Source organism: Trichosurus vulpecula, chromosome 1, assembly GCF_011100635.1.
Source record: "Trichosurus vulpecula isolate mTriVul1 chromosome 1, mTriVul1.pri, whole genome shotgun sequence".
Lineage (NCBI taxonomy): Eukaryota > Metazoa > Chordata > Mammalia > Diprotodontia > Phalangeridae > Trichosurus > Trichosurus vulpecula.
The window spans coordinates 294,724,638-294,751,115 of NC_050573.1; the positions used below are offsets into that span (position 1 = coordinate 294,724,638).

General features: G+C 37.0%; 1 protein-coding gene across 1 annotated transcript in view; it reads left to right on the plus strand.

The window, feature by feature from the left end:
• ZFHX4 (zinc finger homeobox 4) overlaps positions 1–26,478 on the plus strand; it is a 228,444-nt gene that overhangs the window by 195,566 nt on the left and 6,400 nt on the right. Inside the window, exons 5-12 of the mRNA XM_036744205.1 lie at positions 469–537; positions 7,285–7,401; positions 14,087–14,226; positions 14,494–14,694; positions 15,267–15,384; positions 16,117–17,596; positions 17,933–18,212; positions 18,345–21,513. Coding sequence (XP_036600100.1) covers positions 469–537; positions 7,285–7,401; positions 14,087–14,226; positions 14,494–14,694; positions 15,267–15,384; positions 16,117–17,596; positions 17,933–18,212; positions 18,345–21,513 — 5,574 coding nt within the window. The remainder of the gene's footprint in view (positions 1–468; positions 538–7,284; positions 7,402–14,086; positions 14,227–14,493; positions 14,695–15,266; positions 15,385–16,116; positions 17,597–17,932; positions 18,213–18,344; positions 21,514–26,478) is intronic.

A 26,478-nucleotide genomic window follows, 5' to 3' on the forward strand; every position in this document is an offset into this window, starting at 1 on the left:
CCTGTAATCAGTTATATTACCAGCGCCTTCCAAAACCACACATGAGATCTATAAGCTGTTGTGGCCTGTCTGATAGCTGGAATGCTAATTTTTTTTTAAACCCAACCTAAAGATCAGAGTGAGCCTCATCTGTGGCCTTATTTATCTCAAACCATATATTTATTTCTCTTGCTGAAGGTTATGTAGCCTACAGAGTCTCATACAATCATTCCACAGGCTCACTTTGAAAAACAGTATGCATTACGGTGGCAGGGATTCTCTAGTTTTAACAGTCTACACCATGATAGTTAGTGCAGTGCCTGGCACATAGTAGGTACTTAATAAATATTGATTATTGGTACTTCTTATGTAGAAGTCTTTTCTGTTCTTGAATCCTCAAAATGGTACTTCTGGTGATGAATTGTTTTTTGAGGAAACGTGGAAATGAAGCTGATGATTGATTAGTGCTATGATGTCCTTCCTCTCCAGAAACTGCATCTTTGGGAGCCCGAGTTTGTGAGGATGACCTAACAGAGCAGCATTTGAGAGCAACTGCAGGTAATGCATTGCCTTTTACCCGTTCCTGTTTTATACAAACCCTTGGAGTGGAGCAGAGGTTGTTGTCATGTTGTTTTTCCAGAATATGTTCAAGTTGTATTAAACGAGATTTATTTTTTAGGTAATGATTGTATTACCTGGCCGTGGTCAAATATGAATCTATGAAAATTAAAACTAAATATGTAGTATATGACTGTATGTAGCATCTTTTTGAAAGAAATAATGAAATGCTATTTTCTGCCTTCACTGTGAACTTAGCGTGTTGTCATTTATATTATAGTTATCAGTGTTCCTTCTAAACTGCCAGCTCCAGAAGGGCAGGTAAGGGATCATAATTGTGTCCCTGTTCCTGGCTGAGATTCCTTAAGTACAGAGAATTAGCCTAAATGTGTTGAATTGGCTAGGGAGTAGACCTTGATTGTCATTGATATAAGCGATTCCTATACAATGCAGATCAGTACCTTCTTTGCAACTGAGTGTCTTTAGATTTAAAGTTCATATACTTTATGGTTTTTGGAGCATTGAGAGCATTGTCCCATTGTCACACAAGTGTCAGAGGTAGGATTGGAACTCAGATCTACCTGGCTCCAAGGCCCTCTCTTTTCCTACTACACATCCACCATACTGCCATACCACCATTATAACCCCACTGCCTTTCTTTGTTGAGTCATTGAATTGGATAGCTGGATTCAGCAGATCTAGGTAGAACTCAGTCAAAAAAAGTGTCAATGAGCCAGATCATTTGTCTATTTTTTGCTAAACACACAGAGGATCATAGGATCATAGATTTAGAACTATAAGGGACCTTCAAGTCCATTGAGGCCAGCTTCCTGATAGAGGCCAATTGACTTGCCCAAGGTCACACAGCTAGTAAATGTCTGAGGCAGATTTTGATGCCAGGTCTTCCTTGTGTCCTATTACACTACGTTGCCTAAGCAGTTTGAATTTTGTTTATTAAATTAGTTATTTAGGTATCATATTGATAAAACCAAAACTTTTTATACTTAAAGTTTCTCTGTCTTAGGGAATACCTAAATTTATTTTCATGGATTATTAGCATTCTCTCCTTCTTGAAATTATTTTGTATTTACTTGTGTGCATGCTGTATCTTCTCAGTAATGTGTAAACTCCTTGTAGGCAAAATCCATTTTGTTTCTGTCCTTATGTCCCTAAAACCTAGTGCTATGCCTTCTACGTAGTAGGTACTTGATAAATGTTTGTTGAGTTGAATTGGATTTATCTCAGAAATAATAGCCAGCTGAGCAATGTTGCAAGTTATTGTATGATTGTCTATAAATTCTTTGTCTGTCATTTTTGCTATAGCATAGCCAAATAAATCACCCGAAAGCTTATCCATCCTCGGTGGTGATTTGACCATTTGTTTCTGCTATATTAACATAGCTTTGTTTTTCAGATTCATAAAATGAGGATGATACTGATATGGTATGGAAAATGATTGGAAAAAAAAAGACTTTGTAACTATAAAAGTACATTTGAAATGCAGCATGCTGTAGCGATAACAGCAATGGATTTGCAATTGGAGGACCTGGGTCCTAGTCTTTCCTAATCATGCCATTTACTTAGTTGTATGACTTTTTGGATAAAACACTTAATTTTTTCATCTATAAAGTAAAAAGATAGGAATAAATGATCTCCCCAATCCTTTCCAGCTCTTAAAGTGATTCTGATATTTTTGAAGGCAAAACCATGCCCTGAAAATAAAGTCAAGGACTGGCCTTCCTAAAAGATTTTGGATATGAAGTTAATCTAAACATTTACATTATGGCATATGGTATTCACAATGCTATTTTCCCCTTTGTGCCTGTCTATATGGAATCAGAGAGGGTGTTATATATAAGGAGGCCTATCCAAAGGTTTCTTAGGAGAACCTGATTGTCAGTGACTCATTAACTGCGACCCAGGAGGCTTTTGTCAAGAAAACAATGTGGAAGAAGCAGTTTGAACAAGGCGGAACATGGTACTATCTGCCAAAATGCTTCCTTGATCTTGAGTAGACATCTTATACTTTCTCAGTCTTAGATGTGTCTACTGCAAAATTGTTTCTTATGCTCCTTCAAAGGTCCAAAAACAAGAAAATTGTAAATAATGTCCTTTCCTAACCAAAGATTTACTTCAGTGTAAGGTAAAATTAAATGGAAGTAGGTCCTGGATTTACATATTAATAGTGCCTTACAGTCCTGTCTCACTTTTAAGTTTAAGAAGGAAGTAGGTGGCAGAGTAGGAAGAAAACTGCACTTGGCACAATGAACTAGACTAAAAAGCTGGATTATCTGACATTCCATCAACCAGAAATCTCCACTAATCAGCTCTTCCACACTTTTATGCAAGTAAATGAGCTGATACCAGAGATTTGTTTTTAAAAGCTGTCTGGAAAATACACATCAACCCACTCTTCTATACCACCTACATTTAAGCATAAAATCATAACAAATAACTTACTTTCACATAGCATTTGACAGTTCTACAAAGTGCTTTCACATTCATTATCTAATTTTCTCATAGATAACTGAAGTTCATAATGATGACCCTGGGACATTGCAAAATCCTGAAAAGATGCCCAGGATTGCTTTGGAGTTTGGTATTTTAGCATGATATATTAAAAAAAATTTAATATTGGTAGTCCGTCAATGGCAGAAAAGTATACCTCTACTAACTAGAACAACCTCTTCATTCCTAACCATGTTAGATATAGGAGACATTGCTTACATTGAATTAATCCCCTTTTTGGGGAACTGTGAAAACTCTTTTCTCCCATTTTCCTCAGAAAAGACCTCAGTGGTGTGAGTTACTGTTCCCTGCTTCCTCTTCAAATGTACACACCATGGGCTTTAAAAAATTCACAGTGCTTTTCTTAGGAGACTCAGGATTAATGCTACCCAAACCCAGTTGTATATTAAAGCAATAGGAGGCAAGTTGTCACAGTCAGCTGAGGCTCAGATCAGAGGCTTATCATCAAAGAAGGAAGAGAGCCTAAATGCCCAGGAAAAAAAGGGGAAAAAAAAAGTCCAAAGTACCACTCCTGGCTTGCATAAATGGCTATGAATTACAAGTCAATGAAGAATAGTTATTCATCCATCGCTGGTTTTAAATTAGAAAACTTGAATAAATCATGCTCAAACTTTTTCTTCTAAAGTTAGTAATGAATGAGTTGAGTGTACTACAGATTAGAATACTTTTTGTATTTTAATTTCATAAACTTTGTTGGCTTAGTGATTTTTTTTTACTTCTCTCATTATAAAAACCTTGAGGTTTTGTCTTCTCTTTTAATCTGAAAGATTTTTCTATAGTTCATCATTTATTGATGAAGCACTAATGAAATTTAATGACTTTTTAATTTAGGTATGGCACGTAAATATATAATTTGGTGTTTTTAAGAAGCTATCTTTGATAGTTTTGTAAACAAAACTGTAAAATGAAACATATGTAAGGATTTCAAGTGTGTTCCCCAAATTCTGTGTACATGTTTTATGCATGCTTATTAATTCAATTCAATTTGGGAAGCAGTAAGTACTCACTATGTATTTGACATTGCATGCAAAGATGAAATGAAATCCTGCCTTGCCCCTCAAAAAAGTATGATTAACAAAAGTCTATTGATAAATTTATTAGTAAACACAATAACTACTTTGGTAGGGGATTTTCTCTATTTGGTGTTTGTTGGCTAGAGGAATGTAAGTGAGCCACTTCTAATTTTCAAATAGTTAACATTCACAAATATGACTACCAAGGTGGTTCTTGTGTTTACTAATAAATTTATCAATAGATTTTTATTAATTATACTTTTTGAGGGGCAAAGCATATATATTTATGTATTTTAATTATACATATAAAATATATTTATATATTTGGTGTTTATTGGCTATGTATATACATATATTTACATGGTATTTATTGACTAGAGGAATATATGTGTGAGTATGTACATGAATACAGTATCAGTGTATATGTATATGTGTGGGTATGTACAAGGGGTCCCAAAAGTCCAAGTAGTCAGTTTCATCTTTGTATTACAATGATAATAGTCTTTATGAGATGTATGTTGCTGGTCTGATTTTTTTTGCACGATTAAAAATTTGCCCTGTTTTATGGCCCCAAAGAGCCTACCTGCAATAAACAGCTCTCACCCTCCAAACCATAAAACAAGCCTGCCTTGCTTGAACTTTAGAGCTAATTGCCTGGCTACATCAAAGGAAGTACCAGAGGACTGGGAAAAAATCACAGAAGGGGTGATGAGGGTTGTGGTGGGGGGGTAACTTCACCTCCAAAGGTTATGTGTTTGTGGCTTGGAAGAGTCCTGCAAAGTTATGGCCTCAGAACTGCTGTTTGCGATTAAGTTGATGGGGAAAGTCTATCCCACAATCTCTCCCTGCTGCTGACACAGAGTCTTTGTTCGCATTCAGATTTCTCAAACTGTTGCCAGGGTCAGGCTGAGGTCAGACACCACGATGATGTATAGGAGAACATGTCTGGGAATTTCTCTCACACTTAAAGCACATACCAGGAAAACAGGAGAGCACCCTGCAAAAAAAAATGTCCTGATGAGACCCAGATTACACTGTAGCTTTTTTGTTTTAGTAGCTTCATAATTTTCTTTTTCTTCTGGTGACACACAATGTTTTATTAATGTGTGCTGTGATAGCCCTTACAATTTTATGTCCCCTCAAGATAAGGACACTCAGTAGCCCTTTGACACTTTATTTTCCAGCCCTGGGGAAAAGGTCCAGTAAATCTACTAAAAGAAGCCCTGTGTCCATTCCGGAGGATGAGTCCAGAAGTAATTGCCATAGGCTGTCTTAGGCCCCAGGGCCTGACACTGGATATGAGCCTCACGTGGGTGCACTTGGCATTAACATAACCCAATCCAGTCATGATCACAGCTACACAGCATCCCAAACTGTGCTCCCCTGCCACCCTTACAAATACAGCCTCCCTTCCAGCTGTGACAAGGGACCCTACCGTGTTTGATTAGCTATCATCACTGAGGGGGAAAAACAGGCTAAAACAGCGAAGTGTTTCCCTCCCCACCTCTCCCTTGCAGCCCCGCTTCTCATGGTAATTTCCATCTATGCCTTTGCCTACCAGGGCTGTTTACCTCTGACTGCGGTCCTTTTGGCCACCCAAACTGGGGCCTACACCTCTTTTTGTGTATACAAACTGAACCATAAACATGCACCGTTACTTGATCTGTGGCATGTTCTCAGAAAAGGGTTCACAACTGTAACAAACAAACTGTTTGATTTAAAATTCACTAAATGCTTTTTTTGCATATAACTTTTAGATGTGCTCCTGGAGGCTGCAGGGGCCTCCTCCTTTGTTGTTCTGCTTACTCAGGGGCAGGGCATGGTTGGCAAGTGAGGCACTAAGTAGCAATTTTTTTGTGCTCAGCTGCTACATATGACAGAGGATATTTCATTCTGTTGTCAGAATGTTATTAATAAAACATGGGGTGTGGAGAGGGCCACGATTTCCCCTTTCAATCACTATAGCATTTGCAATGAAAATTTTATGCAGTGTGTAATTTTCAGTTAATGCTTGACACTTAAAATGTCGGTAGCCAGGCATTTTGTATGGTTACTGAAGGGTTAATTGTATCATGTTCTCTGCATAAAAGCTGTGCTTATCAAAAGCAAATAAGAGGAGTGTATGCAAATGTGTGTCTGTGACCTTTTGCCTTTCCAGGGTTAATTTATATGGTCATTAAAGATTTTATGAAATTGAGCAGCCTGGTGCTTCAAATCCCATTTTACCTTCTTCTGCTAATTTATGTAATTCCTACCTGAATGGGGAAATATGATTTTTATTTTTCGTGCTGCAATGAAAACAGCATGCCATGCTGTGGGGAGTTGCAAGTCTGGTTATCTGGCATTACTCAGATTGCTAAAAATTCATTAAAATGTGACATCAGCACAGTGAGAGACAAATGATCACAGGATGAAAGAGAACAGTGGGTCTTTCACGGATTAGTGCTACACAGCCCCAGCATAGAAGCTAACTGCATAAACAGATTAATCCACCAGCAGCAGCATAGCTAAGATTTACAGAATAATTAAGTAGGGTTGAGTTACTGTGAAGATTTCCATGTAATCTAGCTGGTGTGAACACGTAAGTGAGGTGTGGATGATGCCGTTCTCTCTGAAGCAATGTACCATTTTAGGTCCCTTACGAGGAAGAGCTCCCCCTATAGAAGGGAATTATCAGCTCTTCAGAACAGCTAGAGGTTTTTGTCTCAAATACGGTGGGACATTTTTATACTGCTGGTGATAAAGGGAGAGGGATTACACCCACCTTATGGGATAAGGATGCCTGGGTTGTGCAAATTTGCAATCGTTAGACTTTCAAAGACTTGACCTTCAAAGGTGCCCCTACTACAGCCAGAAAATGTTATGTCTGAGGGATTTAAGGTCCTACCTTATGTGGCTTTAAATTACAAGGTTATGTATGTTTTATGTTTTATTTGCCTGTCTGTGGGCTTAAAAAAATTACAGATCACTTCTAGTCAGTGAATACAAAATGAATTGCTTTAGATATGAATTCACATTGGCAATTTCATAATGCCTCACTAAAGAAACGTTTAATACTTCTTGGTTGAATATGAATTCTTACAAATGATTCAAAATTAACATAAAACCTTTAAATGTGGCCCTCTTGTTTGGTGGAATACTCTGGCTCTTGAGTGTTGTCAATTGGTCCCTAAGGCACTGGCATTTTTTTTTCTTTTCTCAACAGAAGAACAAGGGGAAGAGCCAGAAGCAGCCATTAAACCTACATCTGTGGTTGCTGATGATGATAAAGACACAAGTGAGAAAGACAGCACTGAAGGCAAAAAGGCTAGTCACGATCCTGGTAAGATGCTAGAATTTTTCACACCCCATCCCCAGCGTCATTCCTTCTCTCCCTCCCCTTTTCTTTAAGACTTATTAAAAGCTTTTTCATTTTAAACTGTCTGGACATCCCTACTACTATTCCCTGCATGTGCATTTTGCATGTGATTTCTATCAGTAGCCTCCCATTGACCTATTTTTAATCATAACCATCTGACAGAGTAGATGCGGATAAGTTGAAGAATATTACAGGACGACCAGTAAGATTATTTTTTAATCAAATCAGTTTGTGTGCTTGTAATTTTTTAAGCATCTTTCATTAATCTTAGCTGTACTTGTGATTCCTCTGATGGCATATTAATTTTTCATAAGCATAGGATTAGATACCACTTGAATTTTTGTCCTACAATCATATGCCCCTCCACCCGCATAACCTTAAGGATATGGTTTTTTTTCCCTTTTCTGTCAGACAACTTACGCTCAAGAATTTGCCCTTTTCAGGGGCATTTATTTGAGGCATTTCAAACAAATATATGAAATCCAGTGGAAAAAGTTTACAGATGATTCAGCCTAAGTAAGAGGAAATATCATTGAAAACGGATTAGGAGTTAGATAATTTTGATCTCCTTGAATAGACAAATCCCAGTAATGAAAGCTACTGTCTTTGAAAACAAACCCTTCATGTCATGACATTTACTGGTGCACAAACAAACCCCGGGCCAGCATCTGCCTTAGATACCTAAGGCTTTTTCTCTGTTTGATTTGGCAAATATATAGCTTCATCCATGCTTTTTTATGTATGAGATGGAGATCTATGGTTGCAATGAATATTACATTGGCTACTCTGGGGTGCACACTATACCTAGTTACATTATATTAGCTTCACTGAAGCTAAAGAAGGGCTGAAATGGGTGCAAGCCTATTATTGTTAGGTAATCATTTCTCTTTTTCTTGTATCCCAGTGACAACTGCATATAGAGAAGCTTGTATTCACTATAATGACATTTAGTTGTACAGAAAATATCATCTTACCTGAAAGCGGACTTAAATCCGAATTACCCCATATTTGTAATTCAGCCTTAAGTTTGGGGATAGGCTTCAAAAATTTATTTCGGGAGGCAACGAGGAAAGCTTCTTTTAAATTTACATCTGGACATATAGTATGCAGTTCTAACTTCAGTGAGATCTTGTTGGCTTCAATTTAAGAATGCTAGTAAAATAGAAACAATTTGATGAACCACCAAAGACGACACACTAGTAGTCTTGTTCATGAGTGCATTGTTGGCGGAGACTCTGAAGTGCCTAATGATGAGATAATGTTAAGGGAAATATTTTAATATTTCTTGAAAAAGGTAGTTATTATTTTTCGAATATCAATGCAACCATTGTACTGGTAAAACACTCCCTAAGGTGGACATCACAAGCCTATCATTGAGGAGATCATAAGGGAGCAGAAGATTTAGAGCAAGAGGTAAACTGGACACTGAGAAATTAAATTAAGACCAGACAAGTAGCATAAGTTGCACAAGCAGGATTTGTATTCAGGCCCTCTGAATCCTGAAAAAGAGATCTGCTTGAATTCTGACATTTATTACACATAGAATACACAGAAGGTCTTGCTTAGCCTTTTACCTGTATCATCGGTGAATACTTATTGAGTATCTACATAACACTATGATAGTTTACAAAATCTTCCAGTGGTTTAAAGGAGAAAACTGGTTTAGATCCAATTTGGAAGAAAGGAGTTTTCTAGGAACCGATGCCTATATTTACCGCTGAGCATAACAATACATTTGGATGCAATGATAAAGATAGACAAAAATCTACACTCATGAGCATTATTTAGTGCCCTGAGGCAGGAGTGGTGTCCTAGGGTCCTGAAGAGTAGCCGTAGTTCTCGCTATGTGGCTAATTTTACTATAGAAGAGTAATTTCTGAAGTTCAGAGAATAGAGCCCATTGTATGCTCTTCGCATACCTGCAGGGCAGAGATTCCAAATAAAAATCCGCTAAGAGCAATCCCTGATATGCAAAATAATTGTTCTTGGCACCTGACAACTACCCACAAGAGAGGCTCTTGTTTCAACTCTTAAACTGCACTTGTGGCAAAGTTTTCTGCTTTCTAAATCAAGTCTTTGTGGATAGAAAACTCTTACCATGGAATGAATTTTTACTTAGCAAATATTTCTATTAAGTGCATAACCATGTATGTATAATTGTATGTCAATCAGGACTTTTTTTAGTTCAGCGTTCTAAGTCTTTCCAAAGAAATACCAAGAAAACTAAAAAAAGTAATCTCAACCTTAGCAAGTTAACAGGAAAATAGTATGTGCCCTCTTTCATGTGGAATTTGTTAAACAGGAAAGATTAACATATGTTCAGTAACAGTGTGTTTGTGTAAGTTCTTGTGCTGTGTTCTTTACTTTATCTCAAGGACTAGAGCTTCCAAAACCAGACTTGGCAATATGCAAGTTATATTTGTTGAATATTCATTCATAATAGAAAAGCCTCCTAATGCCTCATTTATATTGTCATTTAAATCTAGTGCCACTTTAGATTAATTATAATCCAAAGTACAGCTCTATGCAGTGCAAGAATTAATATGGAGTTTATCCAGATTAATACATTTGCATTGAAAATGTAATATGTCTCTGCCATGGCTAAGGGGACCAGTTTTTAATAAGGTGGTAAACATGAGGAAAGATGGAAATTAACCTTCATTATTGCAATTAAAATTATCCTTTCATTCTAGTCTAATTAGAATACTGTACCAGTAATAATAATTTTAGAATTATTTGGAGTAGAATAACATCCTCTGTCATATCTAAAGTCTTAAATTATGTAAACTTTATCAAATACATTGATTCATAAATAATAACCTAGTGTTTGGGTTTATTTTTTTTCAAGGTTTGTTTTGTTAGTACATGTGGTTTATTGGATTTTCCTCACTTGTTACGAACATAAACCATTTTAGACCTGTATTTTTGGAGAATTATTAGAGAGGCAGAATCTGAACTGTAATGAATTATGGCATTTTCACATTAGTAATCTTATACAAGTTAAATAATCTCATAACTGACAGATAATCATTTACTAGTCTATTTTGCGGTGATTATTTATAATTAGGCTTAGTTTTTTTAAAAATCATAAACATATTGGAATTGCATGGGTTTTTTTTCTAGAATCATGATATATTTTAAAATATGAGGTTGCCCTATCTTGGAATTTTCCCTAGGACAAGTAAAAAGCTGTATAAATAAATTGTGCACAATGACAAAATTCTATCAATGTCTTCCCAAATCTCGTAGGTCATAGAATCACAGGACCTATAGCTGGAAGGGACATTACCACTGGCCTAGTCCAGTTGCCTTGACTTAGTTAATGTATTATTGGTATGAAATATTTAGGGGGTCACAGTTACTCAGCAAAAGAACCCAGAGTGAAATGTCGAAACCCTTCTACAATTTCTTAATCATATTCTAACCACTGCATGGCCTTTTAGTAAGCAGAATGTGAATTCTTTGAAAATTTAAATGACAAGCCAATATTTTTTTTTAAATGTGGTCTTTGAAGATAACATGGATGACCTCCTACCAATATAACATATACGGAATTCCAGTAGCTCCCTCTGCACCCAGTAGTGGTCATACATGAAACCATCCTATTATGCATTATTCCATATTCTCCCTTCTGACCACTATGACTGTCCAACAGTAAGGGTACAATCTGTAGTTATTATGTAAGTTTTTCATAATATGAAGCTATCTTGTCTATGTGAGGAATCTGGCTCTCATGATCACAGTGATTTAACCAATAGAGCTAACTAGCCCAGTGAATGTCAAGTGTAATTTTTATGTATAGTAGGGAAATTAAATATAGCTTAAACGATACTACATCAGAGTTATGTTATATTTGACATATTTTTGATATTACATGAAACTTTAATAAATAATAAAACAATTATATTTTCATGTGTTCTAAATAAATGGATTAAAATATGACCATTTTATATATATATATATATATATATATATATATATATATATATATATCAGTTGCGAAATACAGATTTGCCATTGACCCTTGAAATATATGACAATTACTTGAACCATTGGTAATCATTATTACATAGAAACTGATAGAGTTATTATATACCTGCATAATGTAGCAGAAGGAGCACTGAATTTATAGGCAGAAATCCTGGTTCTAGAACTAACTGCTGTGTGATCTTGGGTGTTGAATATATTTGAACACATCTTCATCTGTAAAAGGGCATAATGAGAATAAAATACCTACCTCACAGGATTGTTGTTGAAGTCAATAATATATTTAATATATTTTATTATTATGTTTAAAATGCTTTATTACCCTAAAGTGCCACAGAAATGTAAGTCATTGCCACCATTATTATTATTATTGAAAAGAATAGATAAGTAATGGTGGTGATGATGAAGATGATGATACCAATAATATTATAATAATGCAAACACTATGCCTCTGGAGCTCAAGCTGAGTTTTATGTAATAGACAAAAATTTGTCCAAAAGATTCATTCTGGTTCCAATTCTTCATAGACTACACAAACAACAAAGTTGTATAAAGTCTCTTCCAACTCTTGCAGAGAGCTTACCAGTCATGGGAAATGGGCAGTCCCAATCTAATATTTTGGTCATGTGCAGTTCTGCTGTATGCTCAGCTGAAATGATATGGGATTACAGCATGACTGTGAAGGAGAAATATCCTTACTCCTTAATGGGATAATCCTGAAAATGGAGGAATTTTGAGACACACAAGAATAGTCAATGATAGATAGATAGATAGGTAGATAGATAGCAGGAAGTAGAGATGATGGAGAGATGAATAATAACAAATCCATTTGTCTGAGTCTTTCAAAGTAGCATATTCCTAAATATTATCTATCATTTGGTCTCTACAACCTTTTCTGTAAAGTTCTTAAAACGACAATGCAAGCTACATTCTGCTATGAGAAAGAATAGCATCGTCACTGTTGCCATAATTAATTACAAGATGAGGGTTCATACCTCTAAATAGCAAATGTTTAGGGTAAAAACTTTATTGATATAATGAAACTTTTGTAGTAATCTCATTCAAATAGAAATTTGATAAATTGGTTATAAAAGAAAATCTCTAAAATTCTTTAGGATGTTTCATATCCTGATAAATATCACAACTATTTTGAAGAAAAATTAGGGATTATAATGCTAGAGATGCAAATCAGTATAATTTGTTAGAAAGTGGACTTTGATTCAGTAACCGAGAGAAAAATACTTATTGGTCACCAATTTTCACTATTCCCATTTCATATATTTATATTAATTTTGGTCTTCTCCTTTCCTTTTAACTTAGCATAGCTTTCTGAATTTGAAATTTCTATTTTATGGGCTATAAAACATATATTTTTCCCCATAAGAGAAAAAAGATGCATTTTCTTTGCTCTTCTTTACTTTGTTTCCATAACATCCCTGACCTTATTTTTAAATTAAAACTAGGTTATTGTGCAACGAGGTGCAATTTGTTCATTTATATGAACCGTATGTGGATTGAAAAAAATCAAGATAAATCTTCATGCACAGCATACAATCAGATTACCCCAGGACCATATATTTACGTTGGGTCTGATAGCAATCAATGGTTTAGCTTCATTGCATTTCAAGATGTATTTGCACCCAGTTGTCCAGTGATAGTGTCCTCACCCTGGAAATAATTTAGTTGCAAATTGACTGGAAGATGGTGAAAATTGAAAGTTAAAATTAGAAATACTCATAATAAACAGCAGAAAAAAGGTCAGATGATGCCGCACTATGATGAGATTGGAATGGTTGGTAAATGAGGTTTTGTGTTTGTCGTGAGATGTATGTGACATGCCTACCCAATGCTGTTGTAATATCCAGCCTAGCAGAAGAGATTATCTGGCAAATTGACGGTGGAAAGAATTTTCTGTTGGACTGGGAAATTAGAATTGCACTCTTTCCTTTGATGTGTCCAAGCCTTGTCCACATTGCATAGCTCATCCAGGCATAATTTAAAATACAGTATTTAACACTGAATACTAGAATCATCTTCAGAAAACAATTATATTCTTGGGATCTGGGCTACAATAATATGTGTAAAACACACAAAGTAAACACTGAAAGCCAAAGCAAATTGCTAATCTCAGCAGATATGTAATGTATGGTTAATTTTTAAATCCTACATTTCACCACTTAAAAAATGCTTTAGCTTTGCAGTTGTGACTAGTCAGCGCTTCTCAGAATATTGCAATCATTTCAGTGCCATGGCATTTTAGAAAAGAGGAAGGTAATTAAACATTAGTAAATTAATTATTTTGTGAAGTAAGGATTTATGAGTGAAAAGTTGATTTGTTTTAATGCAATATAGAAATTCTGACTGGGATGCTGGTGAGAGCATGCTATTGATTAATCTTTCAAGGCAACCTAAGGTTATCTAAACATGAGACAGGAGTACATTTTTAAATGTATTTATAGAGTCCACTTAGCTAGTGGACAAAAAAGAAGTGTGATCTTGCATTTTTCAGAGCAGCATTTTACATTTAGAAGAATTTGTCTGCTTTTAATGGGAGATGAGAGAGAGAGAGAGAAGACTGATAATCACAAACTGTTTGTAAATGTGTATTTTTAGACTTTAATATTGTTGGTCTTCTTTATGTTGTTGTTAAATTGTGTTTTAGCAACAGGAACAATCACAACAGAAAAGGAGCTGAAAGCCAACGTGGCGATAGGGACGCAGCAACTCCTGCAGGCAAAAGAAGAGGATGATGCCGCCAAAAGATCAAAACCCGCCGAGGACAATAAGTTTTGTCATGAGCAGGTAAATAAAGTAACTCCCACTGCCTGGCAAATCTTTCTTGTTATTTATGCAGTATAAAACATAGAGTTTTCACCATAAAAGAAAAAAAAATGAATTTTCTTTGTTTTGTTCTGGGGAATATTAGGGAACAAAAAGGGCCACTCTGTTGAAATATATGTAAACATTGTGATTGGCAAAATACAAGTTGTAATTGATTATTGGTATTACTTCTAACATTGTTGAGTCATTAAAATACATGAACTAATAGCTTTCGTGTCTACTTTCCAGTTCTATCAGTGTCCTTACTGTAACTACAATAGTAGGGACCCAAATCGTATCCAGATGCACGTCTTGTCACAGCATTCAATGCAGCCTGTCATCTGCTGTCCCCTCTGCCAGGATGTCCTCAGCAACAAAATGCATCTCCAGCTTCATTTGACCCATTTGCACAGTGTGTCTCCTGATTGTGTGGAGAAGCTGCTTATGACAGTAAGAATACAAAATATTGATGCATGTTTGACAGAATTTATCTAAAGGTATCGCTATGGAATTTATATTTATTTGTACTTAAAAGCTAATTTCTTCTGACTTGTTGAAAACTACTATAGATTATGTTTAAAAGGTCTTAGTCAGGACCAGTTAGCTACCTCTTACTCTTGGATGAAGAAATAAACATGATGTAAGATATAATTCATTAATTAGCATGTACTCTGTGGTCTTCTTTTATTTATGTCTATATCTACAATATTTAATCAAATGATTAATCTGGTCCCTATGATTTGCAAAATTTCTTTGCTTTCATTATAAGACCAACACTTTTTTTTAAAAAAAAGAACTTCTCCAAAACCAGAACAGAAAAAAAGGGACTCATACAGTATTTCTACAGCATTGATTGAAATATGAAAAAGAAAGCACTGACATGTATATAAAATGCTTATGTTTTGTTTAAAAAACCATGAAGTAGAAGTACGCTTCCAAAAAGAACCCAATATAATGTGGCTTATTTGTCAGCAGTGCCATTTCTTTGATTAATTTACTATTTACCTCTTTGATTCCTAAAGGTTCCTGTCCCTGATGTGATGATGCCCAACAGTATGTTACTGCCAACAGCCACCACTGAGAAATCAGAGCGTGATACACCTGCAACCATTATAACTGAAGGATCTGGGAAATATTCAGGTAGGCAAGTCTCTTCATAAGGACTGCCTGATCTGGAAAAAGGGGACAACTCCCCCTTTTTTTCCTTTAAATGTACTAATATTATTGTTAATAGACCAAGGAAGTAGGGGAGAAAAGAAAGGTATTATTTAGGGTTATGTTTTCCAAAGTATTTCTAGAGTGCTGTTACACCCAAAAGTGTGAAAGAGGACTTGCTTTTGCTCTTGGTGGACTCAGCTTTCACCATAACAACATGACTTTATACTTGTTTGTTTTGATATAATTTTGATGTGCATCCAGAGAATTATGATGTGGCTCAAATGAGATAAGAGATATACAATGTTTTACAAATTGTAAAGCACTCGATAATTGTATCAGTTGTCATTCGTATTGTCCAAATCATTGCATATGCCTTCATTCCAACAAACATTTTTGACCATCCATTGTGCCAGGCACTCAGTTATATATACTGAGAAGAAAACACCAAAATAATTCAGAAATAGCCTTTGCCTTTGAGGAGCTTGTAATCTAATCAAGGAGATAAATCAAATAGAAAGTAATGTAAAACTTCCTAAAAAGTCCCAAGAGTATGGGGATTACACAGTCTTCAAATGCATGAATATCTTGTCAAATATAGGTAGGTTTTTAAAATATCTACATTGTCCCCAGAAAATACAAATATGTGTGTGTGTGTGTCACTTTTCACCCAGTACACTTTCCTCTGAAAGACCTTTCTTTACTTCTTTTACTCAGGTGAAAGTCCTTTAGATGATAAAAACATCCCAGGCCTTGAGGAATCAAAGACAGGAATGGAAATTAAGGTTGAGGAACAGAAGCCACCTAAGGAGTCCACAGACGTGCCAGAATGGAATAAGAATGGCAGCAAGGATGTCAAGGTCACTGACTCGCTGCAAGATCAGTTAAATGAACAGCAGAAAAGGCAACAGCTCTCTGTTTCGGATCGCCATGTTTATAAGTACCGATGTAACCATTGTAGCTTGGCTTTCAAGACTATGCAGAAGCTTCAGATCCATTCCCAGTATCACGCTATCCGGGCAGCGACTATGTGTAGCCTCTGCCAGCGTAGCTTCCGTACATTCCAGGCTCTAAAAAAACACTTGGAAGCAGGCCACCCAGAACTAAATGAAGGTGAACTTCAACAATTGTATGCATCTTTACCTGTTAATGGCGAACTATGGGCTGAAAATGAAAATATGGCGCAGGATGATCATGCCCTAGAACAGGAAATAGAGAGAGAGTATGAGATGGACCAGGAGGGAAAAGCAAGCCCTGTAGGAAGTGATAGTAGCTCTATTCCAGACGACATGGGCTCAGAACCAAAGCGGACCTTACCTTTTAGAAAAGGGCCAAATTTTACGATGGAAAAATTTCTAGACCCATCTCGCCCATATAAATGTACAGTGTGTAAAGAGTCTTTCACACAAAAGAACATTCTCTTGGTCCATTATAATTCAGTTTCCCATTTACATAAATTGAAAAAAGTCTTACAGGAAGCATCAAGTCCTGTTCCCCAAGAAACTAACAGTAGCACAGATAACAAACCCTACAAGTGCAGCATTTGTAATGTTGCCTATAGCCAAAGTTCTACATTGGAAATCCACATGAGGTCTGTGCTTCACCAGACAAAGGCAAGGGCTGCCAAGTTAGAACCAAGTGGTAACATAAGTGGTGGCAATAGTATTGCTGCAAATGTTAATAGTCCTGGACAAGGGATGTTAGAGTCGATGAGCTTACCAGCAGTTAATAGCAAAGATACCCATTTAGATGCCAAAGAACTAAATAAAAAGCAAGCTTCTGAATTAATCTCTGCGCAACCTCCACATCACCCACCCCAGTCACCAGCACAACTTCAGATGCAATTACAGCATGAGTTACAACAGCAAGCTGCATTCTTTCAGCCTCAGTTTTTAAACCCAGCATTTCTGCCTCATTTCCCAATGACGCCAGAAGCGCTGCTGCAGTTCCAACAGCCTCAGTTCCTTTTTCCATTCTACATCCCTGGGACAGAGTTCAGCTTAAGTCCAGATCTGGGCTTGCCAGGCTCGGCCACATTTGGTATGCCGGGAATGGCGGGGATGGCGGGTTCCCTGCTCGAAGACTTGAAGCAGCAGATTCAAACTCAGCATCACGTAGGCCAAACCCAACTCCAGATTTTACAGCAACAAGCACAACAATACCAAGGTACCCAGCCCCAAATTCAGTCTCAAAAGCAGCAGCAGCAGCAGCAGCAGCAGCAGCAGCAGCAGCAACAAGCGACCAAGTTGCTAAAACAAGAGCAAAACAGTCTTGGAAATGTAGACTGCCCATTAATGAAGGATCTGCCATCATATAAAGATACAGAAGAGATTTCTGAGAAGCCAGAAAAGCCAAAGCAAGAATTTACAAATGAAAATGAAGGACTCAAGGAAAACAAAGACATGAAGAAACAAAAACCCTTAGAACCAACCATCCCTCCACCCCGGATAGCTTCAGGGGCAAGAGGAAATGCTGCCAAAGCCTTGTTAGAAAACTTTGGTTTTGAATTAGTCATCCAATATAATGAAAATAGGCAGAAAGTACAGAAGAAGAACAAAGCTGGAGAAGGGGAGAATACTGATAAACTGGAATGTGGGACATGTGGTAAATTATTTTCCAATGTTCTTATTTTAAAGAGTCATCAAGAACATGTACATGGCCAGTTTTTTCCCTACGGAGCTCTAGAAAAATTTGCCCGTCAGTACAGAGAGGCCTATGACAAGCTTTATCCCATTTCGCCTCCTTCTCCGGAGACTCCACCTCCACCACCCCCACCACCTCCCTTGCCTCCAGCCCCTTCCCAGTCTTCTTCTGTTGGTTCTGGAAAAATCCAGAACACACCTCCTACTCCCCTGCAGGCTCCCCCACCTACACCTCCACCCCCTCCTCCTCCTCCTCCTCCTCCCCCTCCACCACCCCCTCCTCCACCTTCTGCTCCCCCTCAGGTCCAGCTGCCTGTTTCTTTAGACCTTCCCCTTTTCCCTCCCATTATGATGCAACCAGTCCAGCATCCTGCACTGCCTCCTCAGCTTGCTCTTCAACTGCCACAAATGGACACCCTTTCTGCAGATCTCACTCAGCTGTGCCAACAGCAGCTTGGATTAGATCCAAATTTCTTACGGCATTCTCAGTTCAAGCGCCCACGGACAAGAATCACAGATGATCAATTAAAAATCTTGCGGGCTTATTTTGATATAAACAATTCTCCAAGCGAAGAACAGATTCAAGAAATGGCAGAAAAATCTGGTCTCTCCCAAAAAGTTATCAAACACTGGTTTCGGAATACGCTTTTTAAGGAACGGCAAAGAAATAAGGATTCACCGTACAATTTCAGTAACCCTCCCATAACTGTATTGGAAGATATCAGAATTGATCCCCAGCCTACCACTCTAGAACATTACAAATCAGATGCATCTTTCAGTAAAAGGTCTTCTAGGACTAGGTTTACTGACTACCAGCTTAGAGTATTACAAGACTTTTTTGACACAAATGCTTATCCAAAAGATGATGAAATCGAGCAGCTTTCCACTGTCCTCAACCTACCTACTCGAGTGATTGTTGTGTGGTTCCAGAATGCCCGCCAGAAAGCTCGCAAGAGTTATGAGAATCAAGCAGAAACTAAAGATAATGAAAAGAGAGAACTCACAAATGAGCGGTACATAAGAACAAGCAACATGCAATACCAGTGTAAAAAGTGCAGTGTGGTTTTCCCCAGAATTTTTGACTTGATTACCCATCAGAAAAAACAGTGTTATAAAGATGAAGATGATGACGCCCAAGATGAAAGCCAAACTGAAGACTCTATGGATGCCACAGATCAAATGGTATATAAACATTGCACGGTATCTGGCCCAACAGACACTGCCAAAAACTCAGCTGTCACTGCAGCAAGTTCTGGTTCTGGGTCTAGTACTCCCCTAATCCCTTCCCCTAAACCAGAGCCTGAAAAAACTTCTCCTAAACCTGAATACCCCACAGAAAAGCCAAAGCAGAGCGACACCTCCCCTCCTTCTCAAAGCACCAAACCCATGCTTCCCGTCACAACGCCATCCTCAGATCCACAGCCTTCTGCCTCTCAGTCACAGCCACCAAAACCATCCCCGCTTATTGGAAGACCCCCCTCTGCCTCACAAACGACACCTGTTCCTTCCAGCCCACTACCAATCTCAATGACTTCTCTCCAGAACAGTCTACCTCCACAGTTGCTACAATACCAGTGCGATCAGTGTACAGTTGCCTTTCCAACTCTGGAACTTTGGCAGGAGCACCAGCACATGCATTTCCTAGCAGCTCAAAACCAATTTCTCCATTCTCAATTTTTAGAAAGGCCCATGGATATGCCCTATATGATATTTGACCCCAACAATCCACTGATGACAGGACAGCTACTTACTGGTCCTTTAGCTCAGATGCCACCACAGACAGGTTCATCCCACACGACAGCCCCTGCAACTGTTTCTGGTTCACTGAAGAGAAAAATGGATGACAAAGAAGATAACAATTGTAGTGAAAAGGAGGGAGGAAATAGCGGTGAGGATCAACATCGTGACAAACGTTTGAGGACCACAATCACCCCTGAGCAGCTGGAAATACTGTATGAAAAATATCTGCTGGATTCCAATCCAACCAGAAAAATGCTGGATCACATTGCACGTGAGGTTGGACTGAAAAAGAGGGTGGTACAAGTCTGGTTTCAAAACACTAGAGCTCGAGAAAGGAAAGGCCAGTTCCGTGCAGTAGGGCCAGCCCAGTCTCACAAACGATGCCCCTTCTGCCGAGCCCTGTTCAAAGCAAAGTCAGCTTTAGAAAGTCACATTCGCTCTCGTCACTGGAATGAAGGAAAACAGGCAGGTTACAGTTTGCCACCAAGCCCTTTGATATCAACAGAAGATGGAGGAGAAAGCCCACAAAAGTATATATTTTTTGATTATCCATCTTTGTCATTGACTAAAATTGATCTCTCCAGTGAAAATGAACTGGCTTCCACTGTTTCCACGCCTGTCAGTAAAACAGCAGAGCTGTCACCCAAAAACCTGTTAAGCCCTTCTTCTTTCAAAGCAGAATGCACTGAAGACATAGAGAATCTGAACGCTCCTCCTGCCGAAGCTGGGTATGACCAAAATAAAACTGACTTTGATGAGACTTCATCAATTAATACAGCTATCAGTGATGCCACCACAGGAGATGAAGGGAATAATGAAATGGAAAGCACCACTGGAAGTACTGGAGATGTAAAACCTGCATTATCCCCAAAAGAGCCCAAAACACTTGAAACTTTGCCAAAAACAGCAACCACACCTACGACAGAGGGTTGCGATGACAAATTTCTCTTTTCCCTTACAAGCCCCTCAATCCATTTTAATGACAAAGATGGTGACCATGACCAAAGTTTTTATATCACTGATGACCCTGATGATAATGCTGACCGGAGTGAAACATCAAGCATAGCTGATCCTAGTTCACCTAATCCATTTGGATCCAGTAACCCTTTTAAATCCAAAAGCAGCGATCGACCAGGTCACAAACGTTTCCGAACCCAAATGAGTAACCTTCAACTCAAGGTCCTCAAGGCTTGCTTTAGTGACTACCGAACTCCAACCATGCAAGAATGTGAAATGCTAGGGAATGAGATTGGCCTGCCTAAACGAGTTGTCCAAGTGTGGTTTCAGAATGCTCGGGCAAAAGAAAAGAAATTTAAAATTAATATAGGGAAGCCATTCATGATCAATCAAAGTGGAACTGATGGCACCAAGCCAGAATGTTCTCTATGTGGGGTGAAGTACTCTGCCCGTTTGTCCATCAGAGATCATATTTTTTCTAAACAACACATTTCAAAAGTGAGAGAAACTGTTGGAAGTCAACTAGACCGGGAGAAAGATTACTTAGCTCCTACAACTGTTCGACAGCTGATGGCACAGCAAGAACTGGATCGTATAAAGAAGGCGACAGATGTTCTTGGCTTAAGTGTACAGCAACCAGGCATGATGGACAGTAGTCCACTTCATGGTATCAGTCTGCCAGCAGCTTACCCAGGACTACCTGGCCTTCCTCCTGTTCTTTTACCCGGAATGAACGGTCCATCTTCCTTGCCGGGATTTCCACAAAATTCAAACTGTAAGTCATTAACAGGAATAAGACAATTTAATTGATTCATTGTTAGCATGCAGCCAATCATGTGTAATTAAGAATGATGTGTATTCCAATTTCTTTCATTTTTAATGGGGAAACATATTAAATTTTGGAAAAATATATTTAATGATTATAATAAATAACTAGGCTATGCAATTCAACCAAGTAACATACAATATTGTACCATAATAAGGATTATATTTAATCAAAAACCTAGAAATATTTTAATTTATTTGTACAGCTATATTTTATGTCAGTTTTATATAACAATTCAGTAGTGATGTTAATAACATTATTTTATATAAAGTGTAGCTTATTTGGTGTATTTATTAGGAAAATATATAAATAGTGTCTATAATCTAAATGTATATTCTTACAAAATTTAAATGGGAGATGTTTTTTTTTCTAAGTGCCAGGGAGTTCAAAAGTTAAGAGTCCTAGACAAATCCACCCACAAGATACCCAATAGGAAAGTCTGTGTTTTTAAAAATATATAATATCCATGGGATGTTTTAACATTGTTAAAAGAAATTTAATTTTTTCAGTACACACCTTCAAAAATCACAATATTAGTACTTCATTAATATTCATCTATATCTAATTTTTTTCAAGTAAAGATTCAGAATTGGAATATAGCAGCAAGAAAACTAGATTTGAGTAAGAAAACCTGAGTTTGAATACTGGCTCTACCATATATTAGCCTTGTGACTTCGGTTGTCACTTAACTGGTCCTCAGTTTCTCTGTCTGTAGCATGAGTTTACTAGATTGTCTCTTAGGTCCCTTTCAGTTCTATCTAGCTCCCATTAACAAATGCAAGATTTTACAAAATTATAAAACTGAGGAAAGTTGTAGGGAAAGCTGCAGGTGTTTGAATCTACAGGTCTGCATTTGATAAAAAATATATTAACTTACAATGGCTTGTTCTGTTTTGACGTATCTGCAGAGATATTGAACCTCATTATGTAGGAATTACTGACTATCCTTTGCCAGGTAGTGATGCAATAAGATAGTTAAAAATCTGAAAGAAATTAGATAGGATCCATTAGTAACAAATACTTGTCCTCTACTAATTCATTTTTCTTGAAAATAATTTTTATTTTTAAAATTAGAAAAGTGAATGTCTTTTTAAAGAAAATTAATATTTAAAGGTTATTTTCCCCAAAGAAACTACTCATGTAGCTTGACTACATGTTTTCAAAATTCATCAATACCTTTCCCTCTAAGTTTGCTGAAAGATTCACTAATTTTAGTCTGAGTTCTTCATTTCCTACCCAAATCTCAATATTTATAACTATATTCTCCCACAAAAATAAATTTCCAATTAATTTTTTAAAGATTATAGTAATGTAGAACTTTTATACATTTTAAATATTAATTTTACTGACCTGAAAAAATATCCAATGACATTACTGCTAACTTTAGAAAGCAAGTACTTTCCAATTGAGATTGAATCTGAATGTACAAAACGACAACAATATTCAAGTTTATTATCAGTAAAGGTTATTTTTTTTTAAGATCCTACTTTTATTTTAGTGATTAGAATATTTCTGGTGAGATAAGTTTATAACTTAAAATCAGGACTGTATTTAAATAAAAGTTTCTACCTTTGTGATATCCGAAGGTGTGATTATAAAGTGAGAATGCTTTTGCTTATAGAATGTCTCATTACCTTATAAAATCACATTTTCATATATCATTGAGATAAATGCTTTAAGTGTTTAAAAATGCCATTTGCAGGAAAAAAAAAGTGTAATCAACTGTACATACATATATACACATACACAGAGATGCCTTAGTTGAGCCAAATAGAATTAAAGTAACTGTGCCTTTAATGTACAGATCTGGCTTGATCGATGAGGACCATGCTGTTGCCTCCCTAAGTGGTGGTCAAAGCATCTTGTTTTTTCTATTCATTGGGTCAGAAGGGCTTTCTTTCCTACAATGGATTCTTTGGCTGACTGCCCTCCTGTTTTTGTCAAACTGTTACTAGCACCCAGAGTGCCCATAAAAAAAAGAGAAGTGTTTGAAATACCATAAACAAACTAACTTGTTTTTTCATTTGGCTATACACAAATACTATTTATATTCCCCCAAAACATTAGAGACCTCTTTATGAAGATCAGAGATGCTAGGAAGCTGTTATTTGCCTAAATTGCTCCTCAGCTAGGAACATCTTTAAATGCACTGGATAACTCAGAGCTGTCTTATCTGTTGCCTTATTAAATTGTGGACCAGAGCAGACCAGAGAGTGTTGTAAAGGTAAAAGGTCCGTAAACATTGTTAACTACTGGAATTTGTAATTTCCCCTGAATCAGTCCTTTGTTCGTGATAGATTTTAAACATTAGCACAGTAGTATAATCAGTGGGATACCAACTGAGTGCCAGTGGCAGACCATCTCTCTACCCTTTCAGATCACATCTTTTTTTAGGTTAATTGACCTGTGGTGATTCAAGCTGAATATTTAACTGGTTAGCAAAATCTTTTCTAGATTTTTCTATCTCAGTACACTGAAAGGCACGTACTACCTTTATTTTTATAAGAATTGTTCACATGGCACCTAAGCGAAATGAAGAGAAAGTATCTCATAAGGAAATATCATCTATAGTTTTCCAATATATTGATAACTTGCTACCAACATTCTCTATAGGATGGAATCTAGTATAAGGCAGGTCCATATTAGACCGTCTTTCTAAGATTTAGTTACCAAAAGGATCTACTATTAAGTTGTTTTGAAATGTTAAGAGAGACCCAAAGCTCAGATCCTGAGCCTCTCATTATAGATATGCTTCAGGATAGGAGTTGTATGAGCAAAGTAAAAAGACTAATTCCACAAGCCACCCATGGAAATCAGTTTCTTTATTAGGAATATTAACATACCTTATTATTCTGTGGATGATATTTCCCATTCTTATTGGCTACCAGGTATAGTCCATGTTCACTTTCTGTACATGGTCCTTTTAATCAGCTTCTTTACCAATTACTATAACTGCATAGCTATTCTCAGTTACTAGGAGACCCTTTCATCAACAGTTTATTTGATGTGTGCCCCAGAGTTACTGTTGCTCACACTTTTCCTCATGAAATTTAGATATTATTTTTCCAGTATTTTCCATTTCACATTATACCTCTGTTTTTAGTCAGCCGGACTCCTCTATTATGATCATGTGCTAAAGGGGAAGCTGGCAATATATATATATATATATATATGCCTCTATAAACCAAAATAATTAGAAAAATTCTAGTTTACTTTTCATCATTCGGGGTGTTGGTTTACTTTGGCATTCTGCTCAAGGTACACAGGGAAAGTACTTGATTTTCTACTTTTAACCCATTCACTTTCTCATTTTTAAGTGGGGTATGCTTTTCAAATGTTCCATTGATCCATGAGAATACTGCTGACTCCAAGTTTTTAAAAATTAAATCTAAAAACATTTCTATTCTTATAATTTTTTTCATACCTCAATTTGCGGTTGCTTTACTTAATGGAAATACTTTAACTATTTTAGCACAACTGTCTTTGGTCCCATGTAAGTTATGATTACTTGACTTGGAAAAATGAATTTCCCCTTTTGGGAGATCTTGGTAAAAGAAATTTGGAAAAATACAGATATATACATATATATATAAATACAGTGGTGAGGCAGGTATTTTCTCTGAAAGCATTACTTTCTGGAATCGACAGCTGTTTCTGAAAAACTGATGGTGGTATGATGTTATTCCCAGAAATACTGTTTTCTCTGAGTGGAGTTTCTAGGAACTGAGGTGGAGGTTGGGGTGGTAGTAGACTGTAGTGTTTAGTATTACCACTCTACATAGGCATGGAAAATCTGACCTACAGTTAGTTCAAAGTTGCCACCAATTCTACTACATTAAATTCACATTTCAGTTTTTCTCCTCTGGTTTCCTAATTTTATATTATGAAACTGTTCCATTGAACTACTAGCTACAGATTCCTTATGGAGTTTCATCTTTTACTAACAAATCTAGCGTATTGTATGCTGACTTGATTGTCTCTGTTGTTCCATATTTGTCTTTTGTTCCTGAAATTTTGCTCCTAGTGTGCTTCTGATAATTTAGCCTTGCTTATTCTAGCATTTGCCTTGCTTCATCAGTCTCTCTCTTCCCCTCCCCCCAAAAAAAAGTCTAACAGTATTTCAACTCAGTGTCAAGTGACTTTTAAGATTCATACTGCAGTCTTCTAAAAAGCTTCCATTACTCTATAATGTGCCCTCGACATGGGACTTCTAGACCTTATTTGGGAGAAAAGCATGAGTCAACAACCACGATCTCTTTTGTTTTCTTTTTACTTTGCTGTTATCTCTCATCTATATATTTCCTTAAATTTTCTTTCATCCTCCTCAAGTCAGTGAGCTAGGTGAAGATTAATTTCATAGCCTCAGTTTGTGCAGGAGGGGAAACAAAAAAAGCAAGCACCAAACTGTTCTTCAAAATTAAGTGTGCAGTTATCAAGTATGAAGGCTGTTGTACTAAAACAAAGGCTAGCCTTATGAAAGGACAGAGTAGGAAAATTCTAAATAATGTGATTGCCAGGATTCCAGAAAGTGCCTCTACTCTGATATGCCTTCTCTATCAGCCTCACTGATACCTAAAATTCCACTATTAGAGATTTGATTCTTTGGCTTAGCAATTTGCTGTTAAAACTCAGAATCTCCCCACCTCCAAAGTAACACACTAAGTTTTATTAGTCAAGGACTCCCTAGGGAATGCATTTGTCTGATCCTTTGCTAAAATAGGTTTTATAGGAGAGGAAGAAGGAGGACAGAGTATTGGGTGCAATGGCACAATGCAGGGGTAGAAGGTAGATCGCGAAGTGTGCAGAAAGGGGAGGCTAACCTTATAAATACCACAGTGTGAACTCTCTTAAGTCCTGATTTTTACCAAGGACTAGTTCTATCTAAATCTTAACATCTACATGGGCCTATCAAAT